The 21,057-nt window shown below is 34.6% G+C and overlaps 2 protein-coding genes across 5 annotated transcripts in view; one reads left to right on the forward strand and one right to left on the reverse strand.

Moving 5' to 3' along the window:
• The window catches only part of LOC147831317 (uncharacterized), a 76,652-nt gene that overhangs the window by 32,511 nt on the left and 23,084 nt on the right, over positions 1-21,057 (forward strand). For all 4 annotated transcript variants that reach the window (XR_015523690.1, XM_087307303.1, XM_087307304.1 and 1 more), the window contains exon 4: positions 501-609. Coding sequence is in view for 3 of the 4 variants with exons in the window: in XM_087307303.1 (XP_087163429.1) it covers positions 501-609 (109 nt within the window). In the remaining variant the exon portion in view is untranslated. The remainder of the gene's footprint in view (positions 1-500; positions 610-21,057) is intronic.
• The window catches only part of tmem107l (transmembrane protein 107 like), a 44,249-nt gene continuing 37,271 nt past the window's right edge, over positions 14,080-21,057 (reverse strand). Inside the window, exons 8-9 of the transcript XR_015522860.1 lie at positions 14,310-14,394; positions 14,080-14,206 (exon numbers count right to left, since the gene is read on the reverse strand). The gene's annotated coding sequence lies outside the window, so the exon portion shown is untranslated. The remainder of the gene's footprint in view (positions 14,207-14,309; positions 14,395-21,057) is intronic.

Below are 21,057 nucleotides of genomic sequence, written 5' to 3' on the forward strand. Positions count from 1 at the left end.
CGCCCGCCCGTCCGTCCGTCTGTCTGTCTGTCATTGACTAATATATGGATACAAATATATAGGCTATGTATATATATAATGTATCGGTAGCAATAAAATTAAATCTATAGCTATCTATCAACCTGACATGATTGCAGTTGATCTATTGACTAATAAATACAAATACAAATCTATATCAACAATTTATTATCAGCAGTTATCTTTAACATATAAAATAACACCGAAAATGGCCAACAGTACATTTTTAATACTGAAAAATCACCCATATCTTTAAAATGGTCTCATTTAGATCACAATTATACAGAGCTCATTGCAGTTTGTTGAAAGCTAATGCAAGCAGTGTTTAAATATTAGGTCTGGTGGCAGATCCATTGAGAATTCAGAGTAACTCATCCCATCTTCCTTCCTGTCAGGCTTAATCACACATCTGCATTTTTAAAGTTTAATGGTGGAGGTGGTAGTGGGGGGAATACATATTGACAGCTCTCGTTTTTTTCCAGCCACCCCTCTCCACACCTCTTTCTTCGATGTGACCAGTGTCAGGGGAGAGAAGAACAAAAGAAGTGGACAGGGAAAAGGAAGGAGCGGAGAGGAACGTGCAAAGCCCAAGTAAGGATTATGTGTGACTTATTACAGTGTTGAGTTAAACACTGTGTCATTTCCACTTTGTGTGTCAGTCATTGCCTTCCATTAGAAATACACACACACACAGAGAATGGGCTTAACCACAATGGGTGTATAATCATCGCCGCGAGACATAGGCAATATAGTGAGAATTGGATTTTTAGTGGCTGTTAAAATATTACTGAGATGATTAATATTGAAAAATGCACATGTCTCTGAGCTGTCTGTCTTTCATTCACTGTTCTTTTCTGGTCTCAACCCACCATTCTGTCTTTCTCTTTCCTTTCTTTTCTCTCATCGTGTAAGGGAGAGTTGTGTTTGTACTGGAATTGGATTGGTGAGTATGTAACTCTGCTAACTCCAAAGCATCTGGCACAGTTTACCCCATTTTGGCACAGTTTACACTGGCAGAGTTTATCCAATAACAGTTTTAATCCTTCTTTAAAGGGTTAGTCCAAAATTAAAGCTTAAACTTAATTTAAAATTAAGCTTAGTCCCTAATTTATCAGGGGTCACCTCAGTGGAATGAGCCACCAGCTAATCAAGCCCATGTTGGATTTGCCCAGTACTGGGAAACACCCATACACTCTCACATTCACACACACACACACACACACTCATACATTTCGGCCAATTTTAGTTCATCCAGCTGACCTATATCGCATTGTTTTGGACTGTGGGGGAAACCGGAGCACCCGGAGGAAACCCACGCCAACACAGGGAGAATATACAAACTTCATACAGAAACGCCAACTGGTCCAACTGGGACTTGAACCAGCAGCCTTCTTGTTGTGAGGCGACAGTGCTAAACATGAGCCACCAAGTCACTTTGCTTATTCTTATGTGCTGTAAATATTGATATTTTATTATTTACTTTGATGTTTTGTTCTTTTTAGCCTCAATAGTCTAAATAGCATTATGTTACAATAGCAATGCCTAGACCATTGGTTTGATTCTTGATTCTGGAATGCATGAATTGATCAAATGTACTGTATAACATGAGTCCAATATAAAATGCCTTTTTGCAATGTGCAATATGGCTTTCTTTACCTTTTTGTTGATAGGACAGTGGAGGAGGGTGGTTTTAGTAAATGAAAACTAAAACTAAATCTATTGGTCAGAAAATAATTCATTTATTAACTGAAATAATTGATAAAAAAATTTAAATAATAAAATAAAATTAATTAAATTAATAAAAAAATAATAAATTAAAAACTAAAACTAAATGAAATGAACAACAGTCAATTAGCAAAACTAAATAACTGTGTTCAACCATACTAACCCAGCTGGCATAGGATGTCAACATGACATCAGATTGACATTGTACCCCAATTTCGTGGGATGTTACATTTTGTTTGGAAATTAAAATCAGGTTGACGAAATAACCCAATGTCAGGCTGACGTCAATGTCCAGCATCAGACAGACAATGCATTTTGGTTACTTTTCAACGCAACCTAAAAACAACAAAATATCAGCATGATGTAACAGCTAATAGCTTGATGTAACAGCTTGACGTTGTGTAGACGTTACTACTATGATGTCTATCAAACGTTTGATTTTAGTTGTCATACCAGATGAATCAATCTCAGTATTTGAGGTCATTATGACGTTGGTTTAAAATGTTAGCTTAATGTTGGATTTTAGTAACTTTCCAACCCAACCTAAATTCAACCAAATATCAATGTCATTTCACGTCGTGGTTGGACATCAATGTTATTATGACTCAATGTCATTCTTCTCCATTGTTGTTGTTATGTCATTCTACTCCATTTAGAAATTAAGTCATTTTTGCTCTCTAAGATGAAAATATTTTTCATTTAATCTGAGAGGTCTCTGTCCCTTCACTGATAACATGCTCAAATATAGATTCCATTTTAATTGAAGAGCTGAAGAGACACAATGACTTTTGAAAATACACACTCTTTTTCCCCTCCATTTGCACTTGACACCTTCTTTTAATTACTGCATACTTTTTGGAAAACATTGTGCAGCTTTATGTGTGCAACACACAGGTGAGTGGGCTTGTCAGTCCACCTGTAGGACACATTGTTTCTGCTGCTCTCTGCTGTTTTGAAGTGCTTCTTTTATCCTAAATTGTAAGGCATCTGCTGAATGAATAATTGTAAACGTGGACGAATAGATTGATCTAAGGCTTTGAAAACAGCTACAGTGTTTACAGCATTCAAATTTAGGGTCCACTTGAGTATTAGTAGATTGTCTGCTTCCACTAAACCTAACCCCAACCTAACAGTCCACCTAAAATCTAATGAGAATTAGTTGACATGTAGATGCAATGTAACAAACGGACCATCAAAATAAAGTGTGACCAAATTTAGTCATGGGAGTTCAAGCATGCTTGCTTGATGCATGAGAGCCATTGAGGTTCATTCTCAAGATCCTGATTGTGTCTCTTTAAAAGACTTGGATTGGTTCACTTGATACATCTTATTTTAGTTTTCTATGTAACATATAACCTTTTTTTGAGGTAGGATTTACAGTATATCAACATACTTTAGTTGGAATGCAAATATCTCTAAGATTTGATTAAAATATATACTGCAATTGCAATTTAATGAGTCAATTTTTCTGTACAATGTTTGAGTTACAGTTCTTTTCAACTTTAATTGCATGCATAGGAAGGCCTGTTATATTGCATTGCGTATACAGCAGTGAAGAGAATCAAAACATTTAATCCAAGTTGTCCTAAAACTATTGAAAAACGCCAATTCTTGTCCATACTTTATTTTAGTAAAGATACACATGTAAGTAAAACATTATGAAATTTAGGCCAGAAGTGAAAGTCTGTAATCTTACCTTGTGCTAAAACTGTATATCCATTCATTCAGTTTTTGCAATCAAGATATTTATTTTATACTAGTTTAGTAATGATCATTTATTTATTTATTTATTTATTTATTTATTTATTTATTTATTTATTTATTTATTTATTTTTTGCTGGAAGGAACACAGACATCCATAATGAATGACAGAAAATGTGTGCCATAGTAAGAGCATCAAGAAGTAAGAAACAAGTTATGAAAAATATTGTCAGCATTCACATCAGTGTTTCTCAGAGGATCACTTAATTTGCCAAAATAACAGTAGGAAATTTGTCATGTAAATAATACAGAGGTTGTGTGAGAAAAAGGTAGACTTTGCAGATTCCGTAAGGATTAAAATTACCAACAATATCTGAAATGCACAAATATCTCTAACGACTGCCTGAAAAACTAGCCCCATCCTAATAGAGCTTAAAAACATACGAATCTTTTATGGTTTTTAACATTCACACAGCTACTTCAGCAACTCTTTTTTTTCACCTGATTTGATTATTGTTGCATCTGACTCATTTAAGCCTTTAGGTGATGGCCTTTAGTCACCGATGATGACTCAAGCAAAGTGTCGATGGTTGTTTTAGTATTATGCGTCTGTAGATCTCAGTTTAGCTTTCATTGACTGTTGCATGACATCCAACTGTCAGGATTTGTGTTTAATGACATTGGTGATCCGATCTCTGAACGGCTTTTTTAGAACAAACTGTTAGTCTTGTCTTAGCACAGTGTTGTGGAAATATTGTGTGCGTCAGATCAAACATGCTGGTATGGATTGAGCATGAGAATGAGACAGTGTGCTCCAGTGGATGTCGCACTTCAAGGTCTCTCTTGATTCTGCAAGAGAAAGACGTCTTGAGTTGACATTACAATTATGCAAAAATAAATGGTTCAATCAAAAATTTGTTTTGTTGAAAGTGACTTAGCTGCAAAATAATGACAATGCATAGATGGTAATAAACCAAAGCTTTTTCTAGCAAATAGAAAATGTAGTTGTGCAATAAAATATGTTTAGAAAATAATTTAATTTATTTATATTAGAAAATATTTTTATAAAGGTTTTAAAATTTCATCTGTCAATAAAACAGCCAAAGTAATCCATACATACAAAGAAAACAACACTAAGTAGTTCAGAAATTAAGTAATTATGTTTGATAAAATAAACTTGCACAGGGAAAAAGTATTGAACACATGAAGAATGGGAGGTTAAAAGACATGGAAAGCCCAGACAACCGCTGAAATCCTTGCCTCTTGTCAGTGTAAATTAATATTTGCTGCTTATGTCCCAACACCTTGATTACCAGAATGATAAAGATGAAACCAGAATAGACATTTCAGCAAGACAATGATCCTAAACACAGTCAAGAAAACTCTCAATTGTTTCAGAAAAAGACAATAAAGCTGCTAGAATGCTCCAGCCAATCACCTGGGTGGAATCCAATAAAAAAAAAAGAACTAAAGAAAAAAGTTCAAAGATGAGAGTCACAGATTAGTCAAGATTTGACTGTTGAAGTTTGGGGGGAAAAAACACACCTGAGCAATGCATGTGACTCCATTCTCTATACAAGAAGCATCTTGATGCTGTCATTACAAAAAAAAAACAAAAAAAACTTTTATACAGAGTATTAATATACATTTCATTAGTCCAGTACTTTCTCCTTGTGTTATTACATTGTTATTATACATAACAGATTTACCTTTCTTTTGTATATTTGGATTGTCAGAGTTTTTACCAAAATCTGGTACAATTACATGTTAACAGCTTATTTGAAAATATATTGACCTGGAAAAAAACATGAATCGTTCAATGCTTAATTTATGCATATAGAAAATTAGATTGTTTATTTGTTTTTAAGACATGTAAGAATTTGACATCTGCTTCAAATAACATTTACATATAGGATTTGTATATATAAAGATGCAAAAATTTAATTTATTGTTTCAGATAACTATAAACTATACTTTAAACTATTACAATGTTAAAAAAAAAATGTTTAATTCTTGTCCATACTTTATTTTAGTAAAGATACACATGTAAGTAAAACATTATGTAATTTAGGCCAGAAGTGAAAGTCTGTAATCTTACCTGGTGCTAAAACTGTATATCCATTCATTCAGTTTTTGCAATCTAGGTATTTATTTTATATTAATTTAGTAATGATAATTTATTTATTTATTTATTTATTTATTTTATTTTTTTGCTGGAAGGAACACAGACATCCATAATGAATGACAGAAAATGTGTGCCATAGTAAGAGCATCAAGAAGTAAGAAACAAGTTATGAAAAATATTGTCAGCATTCACATCAGTGTTTCTCAGAGGATCACTTAATTTGCCAAAATAACAGTAGGAAATTTGTCATGTAAATAATACAGAGGTTGTGTGAGAAAAAGGTAGACTTTGCAGATTCCGTAAGGATTAAAATTACCAACAATATCTGAAATGCACAAATATCTCTAAAGACTCCCTGAAAAACTAGCCCCATCCCAATAGAGCTTAAAAACAAATGAATCTCTTATCGTTTTTAACATTCACACAGCTACTTCAGCAACTCCTTTTTTCTCCTGATTTGATTATTGTTGCATCTGACTCATTTAAGCCTTTAGGTGATGGCCTTTAGTCACCGATGATGACTCAAGCAAAGTGTCGATGGTTGTTTTAGTATTATGCGTCTGTAGATCTCAGTTTAACTTTCATTGACTGTTGTATGACATTCAACTGTCAGGATTTGTGTTTAATGACATTGGTGATCCGATCTCTGGACGGCTTTCTTAGAACAAACTGTTAGTCTTGTCAGAGTTTTTAACAAAATCTGGTACAATTACAAGTTAACAGCTCATTTAAAAATATATTGACCTGGAAAAAACATGAATCGTTCCATGCTTAATTTTTGCATATAGAAAATTAGATTGTTTATATGTTTTTAAGACATGTAAGAATTTTATATCTGCTTCAAATAACATTTGAAGCAGATATCAGCATATAACATTAGGTATTTATTTTATATTAAGTCACTTTTACAAATATTTTAAGGTTTAAAGTTGTTAGAAGAAAGATCAAGATACCATAATGCAATTTAAGGCATAACAATAAAACATGAATAACAAAATACAGAAAATTTCTAAGTTTTTTGTTTATTTTTACAGTGTGGGAGCAAATATAAATATTTAAACTGAGAATAGTTAGCATTTTAGTTGCACTCCCTAAACATAATCTAACATCTAAATATACACGACGACTCTTTTTTTTTTTTTTTTTTTTGTATGTAAACTATGGTTATGCTAAGAATCTATTGAAACTATTGAAACATGTTCTGTAATTCTTAGTCTTTTTTTTTCAGAAAATAATCAGATTTAACCAAGACATTATATTGTATGCAACATTTAGTTAAATCAGTATTACACTTTTATTGTTTTGATGCTTGAAAACCTTTTTTTAGTGTTTTACAGTTGTATTAAATGATATAGCCAGAGCATTATGGACAAGTTTATTTTATTAATAGGTGCATGTACATTGTACACTGATGTACACTGCACTCTCAGAAATAAAGGTGCATGAGCTGTCACTGGGGCTGTACCTTTTTAAAAAGTACACATTTGCAACCATTCATTCATTTTCTTTTCAGCGTAGTCCCTTTATTAATCTGGGGTCACCACAGCGGAATGAGGCGTTCGTGCTACCCACTGCGCCACCAAAATGCCCCATTTGTAGCCAAACAGTGCATATTGGTACCTCAATGGGGCATTTTAGTATACCAAAATTTTACCTTTAAGATACCATTATGGACATTTTAGGTACAAATATGTAAAAGGTACTGCCCCAGTGACAGTTTCTGTACCTTTATTTCTGATTGTGCACAATAAGGCGACAGGTAAAATATTTTGGGCATCATACAGAAAAATCAACATTGAATGCAAGTACAGTCTATATACTACAGACCTAGTACAAGGATTCTGATAGTTAGCTATTTAAATGAAATCTCTCCACAATCTGCATTTTCACTAGGTCTCCGACACTAAATTAATGGGAAATTACAAGAAAAAGGACTATTGTAGCACACATGAACACAGACTCACTAATCATTAGCAGACACGAGATCCCACGAGACTCGCTGTGACACTTATTGAAACATGGATTCTGCGCATAGATCCACTCGTGTCACCGAGTAGGAGAAAAGAATGATTTATACGCCATTATTTATGTTACATTTTGGATAATGAGATTACCACTGGGCAGTAAAAAGAAATTAGGACATGAATTAACACTCGGTTAAACAGGAAATATTGATGGAGTCTCCCAAACGGTCAAAGGAGCACTGACCTGACCTCTGCCCCGGAGGAAAACAATGGATCTTGATCTCAAGTATAACAGCCTATAGATCAGTGCCTTGGAGGGTTTTGGTGTTGGCGAAAGATTAATAAAACATGACCAAGGGCTGAAAGAAAGGCCTGGTCTCTTCGTCTGCTTCAGGAACAAGGTATAAGTGAGGAAATGGATTCATACAGTAGACTGAATGCGCTTGAGAGGACGTAATTACCAGAGGCTGATTTGTGTCATGAAGAGTTGCTTTGTGTATTCAGAAAAAAGATGACAAATAAATGTCAGGTAAATATCTGTGTTTCCTGAGTGAGGGAAAGAAAGAAGGTGTGAGACGTTAAAGGTCACAGACAGAGTCTGTATGTGTCCATATATACAGTATTAAAAATGGATTCTTGTCTTTTAAAATGTTTATATAAGTAAAGTTTTACAAACTAATTTCGAAAGGAGCATGTGGAATGATTAATTGTGGCTGGTCTCTCATCTTTAATCAGCAATAATCCAATGAGATTGATCCAAGCCCACAATAAATAGACAGATTTTCCCTACTGCCTTATCTTCCTTTTGGAAGAATCCCCCCTTTCACCCCATCTCCTCCTTTTTCTCTTTTTACCAGGGGGAGCTCTCGAGACCAAGCTGATTACATTTCTGTGGTTAAAGTATTCTCATTATTATGAGTGGATCAAAGTAAGGGAAAAGGGAATGGTCTCAATGGTAAGTGATTTACTTTATTAATAAGGCAAACAGTACAAAAGTAGTAAACACATTGCTTTAAACATTGATTAATCTGTATATATGGCATGTATAGATCGAAGGTCATGACGTTCTCAGAAGATTAGATAATCCTACATTAATATTTTTTAATGTTTTTAAGGTAAATGAAGGTGTAGTACAGTGGCAGAGAGAGCTTAACATGCTGCAATTTAAGAAAACACATCCAATTACAAAAAAAAACACCTGCAGATTAGGAAAAGATCTTCATCTGTTTGATAGCTGCATATCCTCTCAGTGCATACACATTTTTAAAAATGCACTGCATTTTTTTACAACGCAAACAAATGAATGAAACGTGCTGCATTTTCTCACAACGCAAACATTTTACGAAAATGTGCTGCATTTTCTCACAACACACAGAAGAACGCAACACAACAAAATGTTTCAGGGGGACTCGAAAACATGACGGACGCAGCAGTGCTGTGACTATTGCTCAGTGAAGTTGTAGGTGATCATTGAAAGGTGAGATTTACATGTTTTATTTAAGAGCCAAAATAACCTAAATAGCTGGGTCCATCACGTTTTAGGGTCTCCTTGAAACATTTCCATTGTGTTGTGAGAAAATGTTTTGCATTTTTGTAAAATTAATGGAGAGAATTAGAGTGGCTGTGCACATTTTATTAATTTGTTTGCGTAGTGTGAAAATGCAGTGCATTTTTTTTTTAAATGTGTTTGCATTGTGACAATTTCCAGCACATGTGCTTTCAAACTGATCTTTTCTCAATTTGCTGGCTTTTTTGTAAGTGCAAAATTTGTAATTTTGTAAGTGTAATTTTTCTTAAATTACAGCACATTAAGCTAGTGTAGGCTATAAGGTGCATTGTTAATTGCAGAGCTCCTTTATTTCTTAAAAATAAGGAAGAAATAAATCCTGCAAGTTATAAAACTGATCAAGCCTCAGCCAGGTCAGAAAAAGTAATGCAAAATTACTCAAAAGTAACGCAATGTATTACTTACCATAAAAAGTAATTAAGTAGTGCATAAATTAATGCATGAATTAAAAAAGAAAATGAACAGAAACATAACAGAAACATTATCTAAATGTTAAAACATATTAAGATGATATTCAGTTTATATTCTTTAAACATTTTGAAGATCTCATTTAAATGTAATACAATTTTTAACATTGTATTTCAATAGAAAAATTATTGCTTACGTTTACTAAAGCGGTGATATAGTTATTTTTTATTTTAGTTTTAGATATTTTGAGTACATCAAGTTAAGCTAAATCTTTTTCTTCTTCTTTGGCCTTAGTCCCGTATGGTTGCGGGGTCAGCGCTTTGGTACAAGTCTTCCATTTAGACTTGTCCATATGATAACGACTTTTTTACACATTCCGGCCGGCCTGTCGTCTGGGCCTGTCACCCTCATACACTCATACACTACGGATCATTTAGCCTACAATTTAGCATGTCTTTGTACTGTGGGGGAAACCGGAGTCGAGGTTCGACCTAGCGACCTTCTTGCTGTGAGGCGACAGCACTACCTACTGCGCCACTGCTTCGCCATCAAGTTAAGCTAAATGTAAATGAGAAATCTACCTTTGGCAACTAAACTGAAAACATGATTCAAAGATGATTCTTTGGATTTACTAAATATTTTTCTAAGTAAGTGGTTGTAAAAAATTTAATTGGGCTGAATTTAAACAAACAAATTAAGTTGAATATTACTTAATTTAATTTGTTTAAATTCAACACAAATTGTTTGCAACAATTCTGCAGACATAATTTTTTTCAGTGTAGTTAAAGTTTTTTTAATAAATTTTATTTAAGTAAATTTTTGTTTCAAGCTTAAAAATTTGTAATTTATTACAATACACTATTACATTTTTAAATTAATAACAGCACAAAATTACCCGTACATTTCAAGTAAAATTTACAGTCATTTCCTTTAAATCTGAACCCAATAAATTCCAGAATTTATAATACAGGTAAACATCAGCAAAACAAAAAATACAAACACACCGGACACATATTTTACTGACTTTAGAGAGTGCAACTTTAAATCTAGTCATTGTGTTTGATATTTACTGAATGTTTACTATTTTCCTGAACTAAGATAAAAAACACTGATTTAAATATATATAAATAAATAAAATGCATATGTTTTTGTAGAAAACAACAATATGTGTGTTTGGCAGAGAAGGTGAGATGTAACAAAGTAGGTGAGCCGGTGTATGTGTGTGTGTTTCTGTTGTGCTGTTTCATTAGACTCTGATCATGGTGCCTGATGCAGAGTGACAGTGTGTAGATTGAGTTGCACAGCCACTCTAATTCTCTCCATTAATAAGCATCGTTCCACACTGCCGTCCCGGACCACATTTATTAATCACAATTTGTCATCTGCCTTGCGCTCCACCCCTTGTGTGTTTTTCTCTCTCTCTCTCTCTCTCTCTCTCTCCCCTTTTGTGTCTCCCTCTCTCTGTCCACTTATCCCTTGCTTTCCCTCTATCAAACAGAGAGACATGGTCAAGCATGCTGAAAGTCTCTCGTTAAGTCCACATTCATCTTCTTAGAGGACTCAGGGACTAATCCAAAGCATTTCCCACAAATGTTATTTATTTGCAAAAGTCATTATTGGAATCTGTATTCTAAAGGTGATAAGATTGATCTAAAAGTCATGAATATTCTAAAAACCTTCGTTTGTTAACCAAAAAGACCACCTTTTTTAGCACATGACCACTGCTTTTTAAATCATGGAATGCACTTCTGGCTTGGTCACTTGCATTTACAAGATCTTTAGTAAATTGTTTTAAATCACAAGGCTATGTGTTATCTCATCTAACAAAAACATTCAGAAGAGCATTTGTAAAACAATAAAATGGACTGAAATAGGTGGTTTTCCTCAGTGTACTGATTATTTTGAAAAGACACTTTGATGAACCTAAAGGTAATTATAAATGAATCTGTTTTTTTTTTAAGTCGTTGTGTAAAATCCAATGTACATTTTTTTTTTTGCTAGTGCACTTTGTGTTTTTTTAGTTGAATAATTAATCCATGCAAATTAATCCACAGTCAAAAAAATAATAAAAATAAAAAATAAAGGTTGTTTAGGTAATCTTTAATCAAATCGGACCATTTACTTCTTCGTTTGGAGTAACAGCCATTTTCTCTTGATGTTGGTTTGACGGTTTAAGCATAATATTCTTAGCCACTTTCCTTTTACCTTACCTTTTTAGTTTGCTATGGGGGAATGATGCACAAAATGAAAGCCCTGCCTCCACTCAATGTTCTGTTTCAGTTGAAAGTACATCATAAAATAAAAGTCATGAAATAAAAGTCTCAGCAACTTCTGAGTAACATAGACTTCCACTGAAACAGTTTGTGGAATTTTCCATTTGATTATCCTGTATATCCTGAAAAGACAACGCATAAAAAGGCAAGCACTGTTAACGCAGTGTACTTTTATTTTATCCTCTGCTAATAGTTTTTTTTTGAAAGACATTTATCATTTATGTTTACAGGGTATGCACTGGGTCTTAAAATCTAAATTTGTTGGCTTAAAAAAAAAAGTATTAAATTTACTGAAGTATTGTGTTGTAGGTCTTCTGTTTTGAACAGTTCTTAATTTTCCTTAGTTCATGTATTGCTACCCAATCTGGCCAAAACCCATACAATCACCAACAATCCATCTTAATAAAACTTTAAAAGTTTTTATTAAAATAATTAAAATAAATAAAATTTAACATAAGTTTAAAAGTGTTCTGTGTATGTACTGCTGAGGACACTGACTTAGACAGATTGTTGTTCATAGATTTAGTTTATTATAGTTTTAACACTTTTAAAACATTTTTTTTTTAAAGAAAGTTTTATGTTGGATACAAGGAGAGTTTGCTTGGTTTTACACAATATTTAAAATATTTTGCTATGAAATATCTAAAATATTTATTTTTTATTATCAAATTATCATTGTATTATTATAGTTTTTTTGATAGGGTAAATACAAATATTTTCCATATGGAAAAAAAAGGATGGTCAAAGGATGGTCAGGCAAGCATTGGTCAACACAGGGGACAGATGTACACAGGTAATCCAGTGTTGTAGTCAAAGTAACAACGAGTGGTCAGAAGGCAGGGAGCAGACAGCGTAAAACAAAACAAAGCAAAGCAAAGGGTCAAACACGTAAGGCAAGGAAAACGCATTGTAATGTTCACAGATACAGGTAAACAAGACTCAGCCACATGTGTTGGTTTGAGAGGCGTAGATATAAGCCCCTTTCACACAGTGATACCGGTAAATATCTAGAAAATTTCTGGAATGACTTTATTGGTATATTCAAAAAAAGTGCTGTTCACACAGGCGAGGACGTTATAGAATTTTTCCGGAAAAGACCATTCACACATTCATTCCAAAACACAGATAAGTTCAGACATCATTAACCAGAAACAAGCTCTAAACGGCTGCACTTGTATTTGTAAACATTTGACTACATTACAAACTCTGTGGATGGATCAGTATTGTAAACAACTTCGAAGAAAACATATAGAGAAACACTTTCGCATGTCGAGATGCACATAATATGTGGGTGTGCCAGCAAATTACCGGTAATGTTACAACTTCTCCTTCTGAAAAATAGCTGGAACGAATTTACCGGTATTTTCAAAAAGGGCCTGTTCACACTTTTAGACCTCCCGGTAATTGCCGGTAATTTTCCGGAAAGGTCTGTATGTGTAAAAGGGGCTATATGCAGCGTCCGAAACTGCATACTTCCATACTATATAGTACGCTAAAATCAGTATGTGAGCCGAGTAGAATGTCCGAATTCATAGAATTCGAAAAACAGTATGCGAGAAGTACCCGGATGACTTACTACTTCCGGCGAGATTCTGGAGTGCGCAACCCATGCATGCTGCGCTATCCCATGATGCCCCGCAAACGAATTCATGAATGGGAGTAAAGCGACGCAACTTACGCAGGTACGTCACATCACATGACTATGTCAAAATGGCGGATGTAGTACATCAGAATTCCATTCATACTTTTCACATTCATACTGTATAGAACGTACTTTTCTAACGGCCGAGTAGTACATTTAAATTTAAATGCAGTACCTACTGAGTAGGCGGTTTCGGACGCAGCCATAGTCTGTGTAATGAAGTCCTGAACAGCTTCAGCTGTGTCTGTTTGAAATCATGTGAATCTAGGCCAGCTGTGTGAGTGGTGCGTGACTGGATACGTAGTTCTTTTGCTGGCAGATTTGTAGTTCTCCAGCGTTCTACGTGGGCTAGATCGCTGGTGACTGTGATGGTCTTAAAAATGCCTTAATGTCTTAAAAATGTCCCAAATTTAACTTTATGAAACCTGTAGAAACCCTGTTTTCTAATAGGCTGCACTGTTAATAACACAAAATTATGAAATAACATTACGGTTTGTGTTTTAACATAACATAGCTGTGCATATACTCCATACTGGCAAATAGACACTTGTTTCAAGCTTTTAGGGTTATTCATGTTCTGCTGGAAGCAATTTGTTAATAAGTTCCCTTTTACAACTCGACAGATGAACTGTAAGGAGAATAATGAAAACATTTTACCCAGTTTTTAAAAAAATGCTTTACTGATTGTTAACAGTTTAATGGAAGTTACTCCCATAATTTACACAAAGCATCATGAGGCATAGGATAGCTAATGCAGCATCCTTCAAGTACAGAATACAGGAGCTGAAACACAAATAACAGCATCTTAGTTACATTTCACCCTGTACAAACTGCCTATCGGTTTTATTGGCTCAGAGGATTAACTAATTGGACTTGGTCTCATTACCCTGACACTCTGGATTCGAAGACTTGTCTCAAAGGTAATCAATCCATACACAGGCAAATATCTGTCAGACTGCATAAACCCCAGGCTGAAAGAGGAGAAAAATATCAGCTCAACTCTAAAACTTGGTATAAAACAGCTGCAAATTATTGGAGGATTTAAGGGGGTTGTAAATCAAAAATCAAAGCTGTAACACAAATAATGTTAAAACAAACAGCTGAGGGATGCTGTGCTGGTAAGCAGGATTGATGCTACTTATTATATAACAAATGTTTCATAAGATTTCATATAGTAATAATAATCATTTTTAAAATCACATTTTCACCTTTAGCCAAACTGACCTTTGCAAACCGAATTTGTGATTAAGGAGTTACTATAGCAACAGTATATCACTTGAGGATCCGTAAGGGTCAGTATTACATTGGTAAAATAGTTCTACAAGTCATTATACATGGGTAGGTTAAAAAATCAGGTAAAAAATCATAAGTGCATTACTAAATAAAAAAATGTGATATATTTTAACACATAAAGCTTAAGAAATCATGCTGACTTTGCTATACTGATTTTTATAATTAAAATATACCATTATTATATACAATATATACAAAATAATTACTGTACTTAGAATGTACATTTACATATAATGTACTTGTCTTAAATATTGTTTATAAATCCACAGGTCTGTATAAATTAGTTCAGAGAAGCAAAGTAACCATTATTTCATTCATTCATTCATTCATTCATTCATTCATTCATTCATTCATTCATTCATTCATTTATTTATTCATTCATCCATTCTTTCAGATATTTTGCCTAATAACTAATATGGCATTTGTTGTACTTTGTGGGAGTGGGCAGAGCTAAAGATCTTTGCTTTGATCACTTAAATATTCTGTAGCACATCGTGTATAATGTAGTAACAGTCTGCAATAATTAAATATAAAAATTTAAATAAATGCAAACAGCAAACTAATGCAAATTAATGTTTGTTTAACATAAGCATATTCATTTGCTTAATAAACAGAGCTGTCTGTAAGGGTTTATCACTTATCCAGCCATTACAAAAGGAAACGGTAAACTGAGTCAGAGATTAATGACTAAATGAAATATGTGCTAATCACTTTAAAACACCTTAAGTTTTGATACTTATTTTAATTGACTTTATGTATTTAATTTTTTATAAAGTTAAAAGAGCAGTTTGACTTAATTTAAAGAGTTAGAGGTTTGCTTTCTGTGTTCAGATTTATAGGGATGAATTGAGTCAAGTAGTTAAACTGTTTATTGACTAATTAAAATATAAGGCAAGACAAGGAAAACGCTGTGTAATGCTCAATTACAGTTAACAAGACTCAGCCAAAAGTGTGTGAATGAGGTGTAGAGAATGATGGGATTTGTAGTTAATTTCAGGGGCATAATTGTAGTCCGGGTGATGCTTTCAGCGATGTGCAATGTCTAGATCGTTGGTGATCTTGACAATCTGACTTAATTATGCAATCTGTAGTACTTTGTGGGAGTGGGCGGGGCTAAAGATAATTGCTTCGATCACATACATTTTCTGTAGTGCATTGTATGTAATGTAGTTACTGTCTGCATGAATTAAATATAAAAAGAATAAATTAAATCAATGCAAACTGCAAATTAATGTTTATTCAACATAAGAATATTCAATCGATTAATAAACAGAACTGTCTATAAAGGTTTATCACTTACTGTTAAAAAATCAATTCTGCTTTGAATAAATTAAACAGAATTTCAGTTCTTACTTCCTGACTCAATTGTCAACTCCCTTTACATCAATGGAAATCCTAACAGATTGCTTTTGCTAACAGTAGACTTTCTTGATGACCTGCAAATGTATGTATGCAGATGGAGATGTTTTACCAGAATGATCATTATTAAAAGCTGCTATTTGCATGTTTAATACAGCTGTTCAGCCAAAGCCTTCAGATCCATATGAAAGATGCCTTTTAAAATCTCCAGAGGCCGTTCTCATTGGCAGGCCTCGTGCGATGTGTTCCCCGGATTGGGGGTTCTGTCATTACAGTACCTTGCCCTCCATCTCCCCGCAGAGGCCTTGCACTGTTTTTCTTAAGCAGCGCCAGTGTTCGAAGGGGAAAACCAAGCCGATTTTCATGTGCAAATGTCAGTCAGTCAGCTCCCAGCAATCACAGCCTCGACTCCTCCCGAGGCCCGCGCGAGACGACGGCTGAATAATTTAGCAGCTCGGTGTCACTGCGCTCAGGGGTCACAACCTTCTAAAGTGATGACAGAAAGCGCTCCCCAAGTCCCTCCCATTCACTTCCATTACCACTTATTTACCGCCCCTGAATCCTGGCAGACAAAGACCGAAGCCTCGTGAGGGATGGAAATCAGCCGCACAGCCCAAACAGTGTCATAACACATGAAAAAAATAAATACACAACAACATTTTCACAAAGAATCCCTCCGGAGGCCACACACACACACACACACACACACACACACACACACACATATACATACCTAATAGCCGGACGGAGACCCAGACTCTACTCTTCATAGAACAAAGGGAGATTTTTTTTCAGCTGAACTTTGGCTTAATTGTGGTAAAGAGCAGATAAAAAAAAAAAAAAGATTTGATTTAACTGAGGTGAGAAGGGTTCTGTGGATATGTGTTTGAGGGAGAAGGGAGGGAGATGGCGGACGGAGGGAAGGATTGATTTCTTCAGTGCCGCAGACACATTCTACCTTTCTATCAGTCACATTGAGACATTGTGTCATTCTGCGTGAGGACTCATCTTTCTTCTCAGCTCCAGATGTGACAGGAACATGACAAGGGTGCGTGGTCTGTGGGTGAGACATCCGCGCGCACACACACACTTAGGAAATGCTGAGACCTGACAAACCTTCTTTCCAATAATATTGCATTTTTGGTTAGTAGAAGATTTTTTGGGGCTATCTATTAAACATTCATTCATTCATTCATTTTCGTTTTGGCTTAGTCCCTTTTTTAATCTGAGGTTGCCACATTGGAATGAACTGCCAACTTATCCAGCCTATGTTTTATGCAGCGGATGCCCTTCCAGCTGCAACCCATAGACACTCATTCAAACACATACACTAGACAATTTAGCCTATCCAATTCACCTATACCACACATTTTTGTACTTGTGGGGGAAACCGGAGCACCCGGAGGAAACCCAAGCGAACATGGGGAGAACATGCAAACTCCAGAAATGCCAACTGACCCAGCTACTACGACTACCTACTGCGCCACTGCCTCGCCGTAATTATTTTCATTATTAATAATTGTATTTTTTGAATTACACTAAAATATGGCTGAGCTTGCTAGTGTAGCTGTTAAAAAACACAGTAGATGCATAAAAATAGCATAATATTCAAATATATATATATATATATATATATATATATATATATATATATATATATATATATATATATATATATATATATATATATACAATTGAAGTCAAAATTATTAGCCCCCCTTTGAATTTTAACAGAATTTTAACAGAGCAAGGACATTTTCACGGTATGTCTGATAATATTTTTTTTTTCTTTCTTCTTATTTGTTTTATTTTGGCCAGAATAAAAGCAGTTTTTATTTTTTTAAAACAATTTTTAAGGTCAATATTATTAGCCCCTTTAAACTATATTTTTTCGATAGTCTACAGAACAAAGCATCATTATACAATTACTTGCCTAATTACCCTAACCTGCCTAGTGAACCTAATTAAGTATTTAAATGTCACTTTAAGTTGTATAGAAGTGTCTTGAAAAGTATCTAGTCAAACATTAATCACTGTCATCATGACAAAGATAAAATAAATCAGTTATTAGAAATGAGCTATTAAAACTATTATGTTTAAAAATGTGTTGAAAAAAATCTCTCTGTTGATCAGAAATTGGGAAAAAAAAATAAGCGGGGGCAAATAATTCTGACTTCAACTGTATGTAAAATAACTGGGGCGACACAGTGGCTCAGCGGTTAGCACTGTCGCCTCACAGCAAGAAGGTCACTGGTTCAAGTCTCAGCTGGGTCAGTTGTCATTTCTGTGTGGAGTTTGCATGTTCTCATATTGGCGTGGGTTTCCTCCAGGTGCTCTGGTTTTCCCAACAGTCCATAGACATGCACTATAGGTGAATTGAATAAACTAAAATTGACCATAGTGTATGTGTGTGAATGAGTGTGTATGGATGGGGCAGTTTGAGTTTGAATCTCAGCTTACAGAATTTTCCCGATTCCACCCCCCCTCTCTTTATTCAGCTTTGCTTTCTGTCCAGCCAAACAATCATGTGGCATAGAAGGCAAAAAAAAAAAATGCCCAATGTAAATCTCACATTTGCTTTTTGCTTTAAATAGTGCATTTAACAATGTTTACTTTATAATTGCAAATAAAAAATGTAAAATGTTTTGGCTAAGATATGATATCCTCGGATCCCTATCTAACTATTTGTGTTAATAATTGCTTTAAGTTCAAATTTGTGATTACAATTTGTAAAAGTTTGAACAGTCTTGGTTATTCTGAATTCAGTATTTCATACAGACTGGGCCTGGGAGCATTAAAAAAGCACATGTTAAACCAAATTAACGTATTCTAGCATACCCAATAGCGGCGCAGTAGCGCTGTCGCCTCACAGCAAGAAGGTCTCTGGTTCGAGCCTCGGCTGGGTCAGTTAGCATTTCTGTGTGGAGTTTACATGTTGTTCCCGTGGGTTTCCTCCGGGTGATCCGGTTTCCCCTGCAAGTCCTAGACATGTGCTCTAGGTGAATTGGGTAAGCTAAATTGTCCATTTAGGGCATCCAAGGGCATCCGCTGTTTAAAACATATGCTGCATAAGTTGGCGGTTCATTCCGCTGTGGTGACCCCAGATTTAAAAAGGGACTAAGTCGAAAAGAAAATGAATGAATGAATAGCACACCCAATAAACAAAAATAATGACCTTTTTAAATAGCTTAGCTTCTTTAAAAGTTGTTAATAGAATAGTTCACTCCACAATCTAAATTTACTCACTACTCATTCTCAAATGGTTCAACACCTTTATCAACACAAGAGGTGATATTTTAAAGAGGGCTGGAACATCTGATTTCCATAGTAGGAAAATGGATACTATTAAGTCAATGTTTGCAGGTTTCCAACATTTTTCAAAATATCTTCTTGTGTTTAACAGATTTGAAACAAGTAAAGGGTGAGTGAATGATGACAGAATGTTCATTTATGTGTGAACTGTCCTTTTAAGTGTTTAAGAGAAGCAATTTTTGAAGCTAATACGAAATTATAGATTCAGCTTACAAATGTGATCTATAACTGCAATCAATCTATTCAAATATTTAGATGAATGCTAATTCTCTACCTTCACCCTGAGCCACAATGTAATTATGTATTTGCCTATTTGCCTTTGTATTATACACATTAGATTCATTTTTTTCCCACCGCAGTTAATTTGTACATTCAGACAAATGTTTCTAAACAGTGGAGTGTGGTTTGTTAGATGTGCGCTGGGATGTTCCCATGGAGATATCAATACCGCGCGCCCTCATTAGAACTCTTCCTGTAAATGCATGAGCATCGTGTTTTAGGCTGAAAAAATCCTTGCCTCGGTTTCACACCGATAGCCTCAATTTTCCAGCTTCTCTGTCATTCTGCGATTTTTACAAGTGCTTGTACAGAGTCACTTTCTCTTGAAAATAGTACACCAATAACCAAGAACACAAATGAAAGGATTTTGATATGCAACACCAATCACAACTGAAGATATTTGGACAATCTAATCATTTTCCCTTGCTGATTTAATGTCAGTTCAGCCTTATAAATACTGAACATGTGTGTTTGCTCATCTATACATATAACTCTAAAATGTTTGTTAGATTGCATATATAGTGGATGGATCAATTGATTTACATTCAGTTTATGTTTAAGACAAAAAAAGTAAGACATAAATGGAGAACAAAATGGACTAAGCCCTGAGTTTATCAATGAACTCTGTTTTGACTTCTATGCTGATATCTGAGCTAGATAAAGAGAACAAGGCACAGCAAGGTGAAGGGGACATGAGTGATCATTTTAAATTACCGAGAGCGATTATTTGGTGACTTATGGTTGCTTGCTGTCAGGGATTTCAGGATAAATTGAGGCAAACAAGAATTACACTTTCTCCCATACCCTTCATCCATCTACCCCTCCTTCTCTCTCGCTCTCTCTTTGCTCTTGCCTAGTTGCGTGATTCACTAGCTTGCGATTCACTTTTAATTCATGACCTCTTTCAATTCACACGGCCATAAATATATAGTTTTGTCTGTTGATTTGTTTGAGTTTGCTTGTCATTGGTGAGCTCTTATTTTCAGAAATATTCATTTAGAAATATGGCTATTAGTACATTAAAATACAGTTTATTTATTGTTGGATAGGGTTTTAATCAATTGAGTGTGTTCTTTAGTATAGAAATGTTCTTTTTTTTTATCAATATATTTTTTATTATTTTCACATCAATAATTTACAGAGTCATTTCAGTATACATGTAAACATTCTTTTCTAACCACCCTCCATCCCTTTCCCACCCTCACAGGACAGAACACTTAAACAGACATACTTGTGAGACATCGAGCTGATGTGTAAATTAAGAGGAAATAAACAATAAACAAACAATAATGACAAATACAGGATTAAAGCTATGAAGTGTCATACTTTTCCATCCGTATTTTCAGTCAATGTAACATCCAAGTTATTCATGTATTCAATAAATTTACTCC

Source organism: Danio rerio, chromosome 23 (genome assembly GCF_052040795.2).
Source record: "Danio rerio strain M-AB ecotype USA chromosome 23, GRCz13ab, whole genome shotgun sequence".
NCBI lineage: Eukaryota > Metazoa > Chordata > Actinopteri > Cypriniformes > Danionidae > Danio > Danio rerio.